Source organism: Brassica napus, chromosome A4 (genome assembly GCF_020379485.1).
Source record: "Brassica napus cultivar Da-Ae chromosome A4, Da-Ae, whole genome shotgun sequence".
NCBI classification, from domain to species: Eukaryota; Viridiplantae; Streptophyta; class Magnoliopsida; order Brassicales; family Brassicaceae; genus Brassica; species Brassica napus.
The window spans coordinates 3596480-3608530 of record NC_063437.1 but is presented as its reverse complement, the minus strand read 5'-3'; the positions used below and the strand labels follow the sequence as shown (position 1 = coordinate 3608530).

The window sequence follows — 12051 nt, the reverse complement described above, 5'->3', positions numbered from 1 at the left end:
CAATAACTGCACTACCTAATTTTTGTTCACCAACAAAATATTACCATCCCGAACCGAATCTGACAGAATCTGAACCGGTTCCGAACCGAACTTTCATATCCCAGATAGAATTGATTTTGATAAACCCGAAAAACCGAGACCCGATTGGATAAAACCGAAACCGATTGGGACCCCAGAATGCCCATGCCTACAAGAACCTACCCGCCTGTAATCAACAATTGCACCACCTAAAGTTTTTGTTCATCAGCAAAAATATTACCATCTAGGAAAAGGTATGCTCATGAGACTTTGGAGATCAATACAATGGGGCTGAAGCTTTAACAACAGAAACACATGCGGTGAAATATAGGAAACAAATAAAATGAAAATGTTGTTACAACTATGAAGACGGAACGTGGCATGTGGTGTCGGTAAGGAATGTGGTCAAAGGCACATCCCATGTGGGCTCACATGTTTACATCTTCTCATCAGGACACAACTTTGTCACTAATCTCTGTCTTTTTTTTTCTTTCCCTTTCACATTTTCGGTGCTCATTGCACTCACAAATCTGTAGTATATATAATACATTTATACTAGTCTAATGTAGCATATGTACATACGAGTCTTGACCATGTTCTTATATGGATGCCATGGCTTGGAAGAGATCGCTAATTGATGTAAACACTGTTGCTAGATTTAATTTTTTTTTTTTTTTACATGCTAGATTTTTTGTTTCGTATAGATTAATTGAAAAGGTTATGACTAATACTCTAATAATTCTTTGAGGCATCAGATGATAACTGTTATTCATTACCTATCAATCTAATATTTTGGACCCATTAGTTGGATGCAAATATTTGATAAAGTAATGATGTCTTCTTCTTTTTTTCTTTGTGGTTGTTAAATATTGTTTCTAAGGACTCGATGTCACATTCTGAAGATTATTTGATGAGTACCAAATATTCGATTAGAATCAGCAAAAGCTACTGTTGTTAAAAAAAAAGAAAAAGAAAAATCAGCAAAAGCTACAAAACATAGTTAAACAGAGATATACTTATTGTTGGTGAAATGATATTGATTATCATTTTTTCACATATGATAATTGATCATTGTTTTTTTTTTTTTTGTGGTTAAATATTGCTTCTTAGGATTCGATGTCACGTTCTGAAGATTATTGGCGTTTTAGCTAATATTCGATTAGAATCAGCGAAAGCTACAAACATAGTTAAAGATAGATGCTTATTGTTGGTGAAGTGATAATGATGACTGTTTTGTTTTTCACATATGATAAATGATCATTGTTTCATAGCCTCTTCTTTTTTTTTTTTTGGTAAAAAATAGCCTCTTCTTTTTTCTTTGTGGTTAAATATTCTTTCTTAAGATTCGATATCACGTTCAGAAGATTATTGGCGTTTTGATGAAATAGCTAATATTCGATTAGAATCAAAGCTACAAACATAGTTAAACATATATATATATACTTATTGTTGGTGAAATGATAGTGTTTTTTTGACAACGAAAGAAATTATGATCATTGTTTCATGTCGTCACACTACGAGCAATTTCATTTTTCATTTACTTGAAACAATTTCATTTACTATATATTTTGTTTTGTCGACTTCTTATTATTACTGTTGTTGTAGTGTTTAGTGATAATGAGAAAGAGGGTCCTATGAGGTACCATAAATGGGTAGTTTAATCATTAATTAAATGCAGAGAAAAAAGAAAACATAATCATTATGCCATCTGTCCGGATATGGTGTGTTTTATGTTCTTGATTTCAATTTTGTTTTTTTTTTATTTATGAGATTTTTTTTTCTTTTGCAATATGCCAATATCTATCATACTTGAGAGGACTATATATATTTTTATAGAGAAAAAGTCACTTTTATGAGTGATATTATCAGTTGTGATCTGGGAAAACATTCTATACGTTTGTCTTTGGACAAGGATGGCTACATATCAGAAAAATGGGCCTATAGCTAATTCTTTATATCTATAATTTGAAATGAAATGAAATAAAATATCTCCTATATATTAAAAAAAAGGCATTACAACTTTTGAGGTAACAACGTGTCATCATCATAATGAATCTTAGAATACTTAGAAAAATATTTTGGTTCATCTAAATATATAATAAGCTTTTTATTAAACTAACCATAAATTCATTATTAATATTTTCATTTTTTTCTTAAAAAAAATTTACGGAATTTTCTAATGTGGCTAAAGTATATATGAAAATTAATGATTTTGAATAATTAAAATTTGATAAAAATTAGTGTATTCTCTATCATATTTGTTTAATTTTAAATTAATAAAATAAATTAAGCAACTACATTAACCATATAATAAAAATTAGATTTTTTTTTTGTATATGTTATATTTTGATTTTTTAAAAACGACTATAAATTACTAAAACTGGTAAAAATCTCGCATTCAAATTTTTATGATCCATGGTTTACATTTTTTGTTATTATAAAATACAAATGATTACAAAATCATATAAGTAAGAAGTCTCATTTAATAAATATTATATGTAATATATATATATATATATATTAATATCGTTTAAATTAAACTATATAACATATAAAATACATAAATATTTTAATTTCTAAATTTCCTTTGAACAAATTTTTTTTTGGTAAAACCTTTGAACAAATATTGAACACTTAATATTTACATTTTAAACTTAGCCTTGAATTTTTTTTAAATTTTATAAACTACTATAACTATTAATCATACAACGAAAAATTTGTTATCAGTGATTTAAAGTTTTTGTTATAAAAATATACAGATTATCAAAAACTATATGAGTAGAAATCATCATTTAATATATATCAGTATTAAAAATACAATATATATATATGTCAATGTCATTTAAATTAAATTATATACCAGAAAAAATATTGTTTGGATTAATGAAATTTATTTATGTGTTCACACCAATTTGATTATATATATAATTGTTACTGACTTTTTAATTATTTAATATATTTTATTATTTCATAAATATATTAAAAAACATATAATACATAAAAATAATATATATAATGTTCATTCCGCGCAAGATGCAGATCTTAACTTAGTTACAAATTAAAAGACGAAAGAAAGAAAGAAACACAATTAAGACACCAACCAATAAAGACTAATCCCGAACTTGAGAAATGAGAAGCATGATTAGTGATTTAACAGGGACTCTTAACTTCTTAACACAACCATTCAGTAACGAGCCCTAACATATGACTATATACTTCACCATTTAGATCATTAGATGAAAATTTATTTGTGTTCAAAAGATACTCCCTCCGTTCCCAAATCCAAATGCAAGATGTTTAAAAAAAAATTAAAGTATCAATATATAAGATATTTTCATTTTTCTAGATAAATTTTTAATTTATTAAAAACTGTGTAACCAATCATATTTGATAATCTATTTTGTATGGTTGAATAACATTAATTTATAGTTTTAATGATATTTTCTAGACAAAAAATAATTTTCTTAATATATGTGTTTTTACCTAAACATCTTATATTTAGGAACCGAGGGAGTAAATGATTATAGAATTTTGTATCGTGATGCATTAAAAAATACTCCATTCGTTTCATAATACACGTTTAACTCTTTACACACATATTAAGAAAAAAAATTCTTTAAAAAACTACTATTAGAAATATAATTTAAAATTAATTTAATTAATTATAAACAAAAATAGTAAAAACACTATTGGCTACACAGTTTTTGATAAAGTTAAAATTATCTAGATATGTGAAAGCATCATCTATTGTGAAACAATAAAAATCACATAAAACATCATATATATTGAAACGGAGGGAGTATGTACGTACTGAATGTAAGCACCGATCGATACATGCATATTTCGCCGAGGCAAACAATGATTTTTCATACTGATTATATGATTTAGAAGTGGGCATTCGGATACCCGTTCGGCTTTAGTTCGAGTCTATTTGGTTTTCTGGTTTTTAGACTTAAAATTTTAAACCTATTTGAATACTTATAAATTTTGGTTTGGATTCAGTTCAGATTTTGCGGGTTCGATTCGAGTTCGGATATCCATTTAAATGATGTAAACAAATCAAGAAAACCTAATATATATATATATATATATCGAACCAGTTTTCATGTTAATTTTAGTTATTTAGCACATATTATTCAAATTTATATGATGTACGTTCTTTTTATTTTTGAATTTTGAGAATTTTAGATATATATATATATATATATATATATTTGGATGGAAAACCAGTGGACATTTAAGGTATTTTTGGTATTTTGAGTATTTTTGTATATTTTTGGATATTTACGTTTAGTTAGTTTCAAATATCTTGGATAATATATTCTGAGTAATTTTGAGTATTTTAGATATTTTTAGATATTAAATATAAAAAATTAATATATTTAAAGATATTAATTGTTATTCAGGTATTTTTCGAGTACCCGAAACATTTAAGTTTAGGCCGAGTTTGGGTATGATTTTTAGATACCTAAATTTTAATTTCGTTTGGATATTTTTGTTAGTTCAGTTCAGGTTTGATAAAATCTTTTTGGGCTGGATACGATTTGGTTTTTCAGATTCAAATATTTCCAATCCTAATTTACATTTTATGTACCTCATTACTAGGACACCTTGAGGGCATCTCCAAAAAGATTATCTACTTTGAAGTTTGCAAAACTCTAAAGTTTGAAGGTATTCTTTCTCAAAAGTAAAGTTTCAAAAGTAAATTCAAAATTATTTGTATTTTACATTATGGCCTTTATATCTGTTATAATTAATTCAAATTCATAATTTTTTGTTAAATAACTAGCACATATATAAAAAAATATATTACACCAATATTAATTAATAAAATATTACACTAAAATATAAAATTATAACTAGAAATACATAATTAAATATTAAATTACAAGCAAAATATTACATTATTTCATAAAATTATTTTTGCAATGTTTCTATATATAATCAACTTGTGCATTTCGAAATAAGAAATGACTCTCTTTATTTTTAATTTATAGATTACTAGCTAAAATTTTATAAAAATAAATTTGAAATGTTTATGAAATAGAAAGTTTATAAGGATTAAAATGATAAACAATAAAATATTTAAAAATCATAAATGTAATATGTAAATATAAGGAGCAAAATGCAAATAAAAATATGAAACTTCAAATTTGAAACTTTTAGTAGTGAAACTTCAAATGCAAATGTAAAGTTTCACTCTTCAAAACTCTAAATTTGAAGTAAGTTTTTTTTTTTAGAAAACAAAAAAAAATCCTTATTTGAAGTTATAAAATATCTTTTAGAAATGTTCACATATAAGTCTTCAAAAAAATATTCCTTACGATATGATGCTTTATCTTACATTTCCAAAATTTTATTGTGAAAATATTTTTTTTAAAGTTTTAGAAATAAGAAATTAATCTTAGTTTAGTGAATGTTGAAGCGGGTTTTATATTTGAAACTTGAAATTTAAGATTTATACAAGTGTGAATATAAAAAAGAACATAGTGCTTAAAAGTCAGCGGAAAACACAAAACTCAGCAACAAATAGTGTAATAGTGATGAAGCTCACGCGGTTTCAACTTTCAACATGTAAAAAGTGTTTCTGCTTTTTGCGTCTTTTACTTTCACTGGTTCAAAAGAATAATTCACTATAAAAACTAAAAATTTGTCCACCCTTATGATTTTACCTCTTTAATACTTTTCATAAACTTTCATTTTCATGTCGGCATGTTAATACATACTTTCACAAAACTGTTATATATATGTATAGATATCGCGTGAACCACATTATATCATGAGCAAAAAAGTTTCTCCATTTTAGAATTCGTTTATAATTCAATTAAAAAAAAAGCTAAATATCTAAACAATTATTTTAAAAACATTGTGTCTACAAAAAAAAAAAAGAAGAATTTCAAAAAGTTTTTAAAAGGGAGAGGCGGAAAGTTTTGTGGCAAAAACAACTTTCGGATAAAAAGAAATTTTAAATATTATTAAAAAGACAACGAAAACAAACAGTCTCCTCCTTCTTGAGGGACGTCTGAAAAGCCGAGAAGAAGAAGAAGAAGAAGAAGATAAGTGTTGTTGTGATAGTTTGATTCATCCTTCTAAAAAATCCGATCACCTCACCTCGACATCATCATCAAATGGGAGCTCATTGCTCTAAGTTCTCTTCTTGTTTGTTCCATTCCAACTTCAAATCCTCTTCAGTCCTCGAATCTCCCGATCTCGGTATGTTCCTTATCTCTGTTTGGTTTCAAATCGTAGATTTTAATGACATTTTTAAATTGTGTGAAAAGAAAATGGAGGGAAATTGTGGCCGAGTTTCAAGGAATTCAGATTAGAGCAGCTGAAATCCGCGACCGGCGGTTTCTCCTCAGACAACATTGTGTCGGAACACGGCGAGAAAGCTCCCAACATTGTCTACAGAGGCAGACTTGACGATGGCCGTTTAATCGCCGTCAAACGCTTTAACCGCCTCGCCTGGGCCGATCACCGACAGTTCCTGGTTAATAATCTTCTTTCGTAATTCGAATATTTTATGATTTGATTTTTTTTTGGAGTCTAGATCCTGAAAATGTTTGTTGTTCATCGTTAGGATGAAGCGAAAGCTGTTGGGAGCTTGAGGAGCGATCGCCTTGCGAATCTGATAGGATGCTGTTACGAAGGCGAGGAGAGGCTACTCGTTGCTGAGTTTATGCCTCACGAAACTCTTGCAAAGCATCTTTTTCACTGTACCTCCTTATTTACCTTCTCATTTAGACTAGTTTCATACTCTCGTGTGGATCGAAAATAGGGCAATGAGAGTAAAATAAAATAAAATAAAATTAATACTCTAATTCATTAATACTCTAGTTTTGGAGTAGTCTCATTTTTGTATTTATATAGTGGGATTTTGTTACGATTTAACTCCAAACTATGTTGGAATAAAAAAATTGAGTAGAGTTGGAGATGCACTAGGTGGTTTGATCATCTCCAATGTATTCCTGTATTTTTATCACTAAAATATAGGAACTCTATAATAAAGATGTGTTTTACTCTAATGTATTTTTCTAAAATAGAGATATCTACATATAGAACAAAATATAGAGGAATGTTATTTTTTTCTCTATAAATAGAAAAAAAAAAATAGAATCTTTATTTTAGAGGCAAAAATAGAGATGGTTTGGAGTAATTTTACCTCTAAATGCTATTATAGAGGTAGAAATAGAAGTGGGTTGGAGGTGTTCGTGAGAGACAATACAGTGATAGTGTAGTGTTTGTTCTAAAGTTTTTTTTGTAGTTCCTTCCTGCTGCTGCAAATTTGGTTAACTGATGATTATTCGTTTTTTGTTGTTTCAGGGGAGAATCATCCGATGAAATGGGCGATGAGACTAAGAGTTGCTTTGTGTTTAGCGCAAGCATTGGAGTATTGTTGTGATAAAGGGAGAGCTTTGTATCATGATCTCAATGCTTACAGGGTTTTGTTTGACAAGGTGAGTATTTGATTGATTCTCTGCTTGTCTTTATGATTCTTCTCTTATTTATAAATTGTTTTTATTTTATCCTTTGTGGTTTACAGGATGGTAATCCAAGGCTCTCTTGCTTTGGACTCATGAAAAATAGCCGAGATGGCAAGAGTTATAGCACAAACTTGGCATTTACTCCTCCAGAGTATCTACGAACCGGTAAGACCCTGTCTTGTCTTCTTCATGTTTATATATGTCTCCTTAGCTCCCTTTATGAATATATGTGTTTTGAATGTCGTGTGTCAGGTAGAGTGACACCAGAAAGTGTAGTGTTCAGTTTTGGAACTGTTTTGCTTGATCTCATGAGTGGTAAACATATTCCACCAAGCCATGTAAGTCCTCTCGTTATATTATATATACAATGTGAGATGTAATGTTGGGACCTGTCTCATTGTATCCGGCTAGATAGTTCTTACTAAGTTTTGATAGTTCATCATGTTTTACAGGCGCTTGACTTAATCAAGGGAAAGAACTGCGCAATGCTAATGGACTCTGCTCTCGAGGGTCACTTCTCAAACGAAGATGGAACTGAGTTAGTACGGTTAGCCACACGTTGTCTGCAGTACGAAGCTCGAGAAAGGCCAAATGTAAAGTCTCTCCTCACTTCACTCACCCCACTCCAGAAGGAAACTGACGTACCTTCATATGATCTTATGGGTATACCCCATGAAACCGAGGACGAGGAAGAGCAGCAGCTTTCATTGACCCCCTTTGGTGACGCTTGTTTAAGAGTAGATCTTACGGCTATACACGAAATAATTAGTAAGATGGGATACAAGGATGATGAAGGAATCGCTAACGAGGTCTCAACTTGTTCTTACCTTTTGCTCACTGCTTAGTGTTTTCTATGCTATGGATAAGGGACTTGTTATGTGTATGATTTGATCATTTTTCATATGTATCTTTTTCTTCAGCTCTCATTTCAAATGTGGACCAACCAAATGCAAGAATCTCTCAACTCGAAGAAGCAAGGCGACGTAGCTTTCCGTTCCAAAGACTATACAGCCGCAGTCCATTGCTACACTCAGGTAATATAATCATGGCCGGTTCTAAGATTTTGGGGGTTATAAATGATTTAGCAAGGATTTAAAAATAGATATTTTTAACAATTTTGGAATTCTGTGTTTAGGGAAATTATCTCTAAAAATTTGAGGATTATAAACCAATGTTTCACATGCCTATACCCAAGATAGACTCTAAATATAAAATTATACAATATAATTTTCTTTTTTTCTTTCTTTTTCAGTCAATAAAACTGAAAATGGGCTGGTATGTTTTGTGTGTATTTAGTTCATAGATGGAGGAACAATGGTGTCACCAACAGTTCACGCACGGCGTTGCCTGTCGTATCTGATGAACGAGAACCCACAAGAGGCTCTGACCGATGCATTGCAAGCACAGGTTGTGTCTCCAGAATGGCCAGCCGCGTTGTATCTACAAGCGGCTTGCTTGTTCAAGCTCGGCATGGAAGCCGATGCCCAGCAAGCTCTTAAAGACGGTACTACATTGGAATCCAAGAAGACCAATAGACGCTGATAAAAATGTTTCAAAAAGAGCTTTGTATAGGCTTACTTTGTTTCCTCTCTCTCTCACTCATCTCTCTCCATCTATATGCATATTCTTCTTCTTCTTCTTTGTATTTATTATGAATTATGATGATAATGATTGTGATTTCTGGTTTGTCTCATGTGAAAATGTTTTTCTGTCATTAAAAAGAGATGTATAAAAACCTAAGAGTTCAACAGACAACAAAGCTAATTAAAAAGAGAACACAAAAACAAAGTCTCACAAAGCCCTAAAGACATTCCATAAGCTTAACATCCTCTACATAATCTTGAAAGGTGTACACTTTAGTAAGCTTCAGACATTTTTAAACTCTTGAAACCCTTGTATTCAACTTTTGTCAAAGCCTTTTCTCTCCACATTGTAGTAAAAAACATAAAAAGGGTCTGACAAATAGTATGTCGACAACACAATATCACTTGTACCAGTCATTCCAGCAGTGTCAAAACCTCTAAATGACAGAGTCAGTACATAGATATTCGATGACCATTTATATTTGCCAGCATGATCTTGTTCTACCAACCACAACCGGAGATTTCTTTTACAGGTATCTGTAAACTGAACTCCACCTTGTTTACCCTTGTAGTTGATCAAAGTACAAGCTCCGGTTGTGCTTTCATCATCCATTTTGATATAGCTAAACTTCTCAGACCTAACATTAAAGCAAACTATCATATAATCCACTGCTGAATAAGCATGGTCATACAAAACCCCATCTAGCTATAGAAATCCCATGAGAGACAACAGTATGATGGGGCGTGCATTCAATCATTCTCCATAAATGTTTTCCAGTCTTTAGTGTCAAAACATGAGCCCTGGTGGAGGCAGAGTTAGCGGATACACACAACACTTTGAATTGTTTGTCGGTAGGATCATACCCGCAATAAGTTTTTGGATAGGGTAAGATTTCTTTCACTTCGGGTAATGTAATAAACTCGCCAGTGGCGGGACTACACATCACCGGAGTCATTGTATAGTCTTCTCTCCAGTATTAAATACATACCAGCCCGTGGACTTGGAGCAAGTAGCTGATTCCATTTATATGGTTGAAGGAATGCGTACGGTAATGAGTGGCTACAAGAGAAGAGTTGTCATCTGTGTTTTGAGTCTGAGGGGCAGAGAAGAAATATAACTTGCCATCAACTTTAAAGTTGAACAAGAGCCGTGGATGATTCAAAGACTTCTTCAGAAACAACTCAGTGAAATATGGAAGGCAAAGTATGTTAGCCCATGATTTTGCTAGCAGCGAAACCTAGCTATGGACTTTGATGGGACTATCGATAATGAGATCAACTGGGAGTAGTTCTACTTTCTGTGTATTGTCTTTCTACGGTTGAAGATTGTGTACTGCATGTGGAGATTGTTAGGAAATCCGTTGATACAATCTGCTTCAATTTTTTCATGGTGGGGATCACAGAGCGTAAAACACTAGATAGAGTCCCTTTTAGGTTATGGACGAACAAAAATGTTCTCGGAATTGCTAACCAGGTCTAAATATATTCATACTTTGGCTCACTGCTTAGTCTTGTCTATGCTCTGAATAAGGCACTTGTTATGTGTATGTTTTAATCATTTTTCATATGTATCTTTTTCTGCAGCTCTCATTTCAAATGTGGACTAACCAGATGCAGGAATCCCTCAATTATAAGAAGAATTGTGACGTAGCTTTCCGTTCCAAAGACTATACAACCGCAGTCCATTTCTACACTCAGATAATATCTGCATACCAACAAGGAGTAGACGTAGTGACTAAAACTCTTAGATCAAGTAATACAGGTCTAAAAGATCATAGATTCGCTTTTTTTGTGGGGAGAGATCGACTCTTCTAAAAAGAGTTAATTTAACATGGTCTTGGCATCACCCTACGGGGATAGACGGACCTAGGGCATAAAACTTCTTAGTCATTTAAAAAAAATCTTCATCTACAAATACCGAAGACCCTTTTTTTTTTTCTTTTTTTTTTTTCAGTTATTGAAACTCAAAATAACTGGTTTGTCTAAAAAGAGTTAATTTTTCAGTTTAACTACTTGTAAGCACCGTGCACTCTCCACTTTGAGTATGACTTTGTAGAGTCGATTCCTCGATCTTCTTGCTTTCACTAGTGACTTTCCATATCTATCGTATAACATTAAGTGATCCTCCTTCATACGGACATCACACCATGGTTCTGTTGCTCGACCGAGAGATATAATATTGCTTATAAGGTCTAGGATATAGTAGATGCATTCAGTATTTTCTGCTCACCGGTCTTGGTTAGAAAGAGGATGTAACCTTTTCCTTTTATATTTATTGGAGAGTCTTCTCCAAATTTCACTTGTCCTGTTACTTTCTTATCAAGTCTCGAAACATAGCTAAGGTTTCCAGTCATGTGTTGCCTGGCTCTGTTGTCTAAGTACCACATATTTTTTCCATCTACGCTGGTTTCGAGCTTGCTTGGTGTGGTGTTGTTTTCATTGAGATATACGACTCCGTGCATTAATTTTCAGCCTCCTGCGTGGTGTCATCCTCATTCTCATGAGTTTCTTCAAGTTTTAACAACCCATCAGGACATGAGGAAGCATAATGGCCGGTCTTTTCACACCTGTAACACACAAGCTTTGATAGATCGATATTTGGTCTGTAATTACCATATTGCTGGTATCCATAAAGCCCTCGGCCTCTTCCTCAATACTGAAATCGCCGGCCTCTGCCTCTTCCTCTGCTTGATTCGTACCTCTCTTGGTACTGCTGCGACTATGTATTCACATACATAAGCTTACTCTGACCTTGATCTTCTTGTTTCTCTTCTTCCTCTTCGAAGATTCTTTCTTCATACGCCTTTAGCCTACTCACAATATCTTCAAAGCTGGTTTTGTTCAGGTCAAGAACATGTTCAAGTGCAGCTATGATGTGGATATACTTATTCCTTGGTAGACTGTTAAGAAACTTCTTAACAAGCTTTGGTTCTTTGATAGTCTCCCCCAATGCCGCAGACTTTGAT

General features: G+C 31.9%; 1 protein-coding gene across 1 annotated transcript; it reads left to right on the top strand.

Annotated features, from left to right (window-relative positions):
- Nucleotides 1-5826: 5826 nt before the first annotated feature.
- LOC111200972 (serine/threonine-protein kinase BSK6) lies at nucleotides 5827-9195 on the top strand. Its single transcript, XM_048777985.1, has 9 exons — nucleotides 5827-6231; nucleotides 6300-6508; nucleotides 6599-6734; nucleotides 7342-7475; nucleotides 7562-7667; nucleotides 7755-7840; nucleotides 7955-8311; nucleotides 8423-8536; nucleotides 8799-9195. Exons 1-9 carry the CDS (start codon nucleotides 6147-6149, stop codon nucleotides 9042-9044), a joined length of 1473 nt encoding a protein of 490 aa, XP_048633942.1. The 5' UTR covers nucleotides 5827-6146; the 3' UTR covers nucleotides 9045-9195.
- The last annotated feature ends 2856 nt before the right edge of the window (nucleotides 9196-12051 follow it).

What these genes read in the sequence shown, in the direction of transcription:
- LOC111200972 (XM_048777985.1), top strand. Translation starts at nt 6,147, where the DNA reads ATGGGAGCTCATTGCTCTAAGTTCTCTTCTTGTTTGTTCCATTCCAAC. An exon ending in CCTCGAATCTCCCGATCTCG is followed by an intron (nt 6,232 to 6,299) that starts GTATGTTCCTTA and finishes TTGTGTGAAAAG; the next exon opens with AAAATGGAGGGAAATTGTGG. An exon ending in TGCAAAGCATCTTTTTCACT is followed by an intron (nt 6,735 to 7,341) that starts GTACCTCCTTAT and finishes TTGTTGTTTCAG; the next exon opens with GGGAGAATCATCCGATGAAA.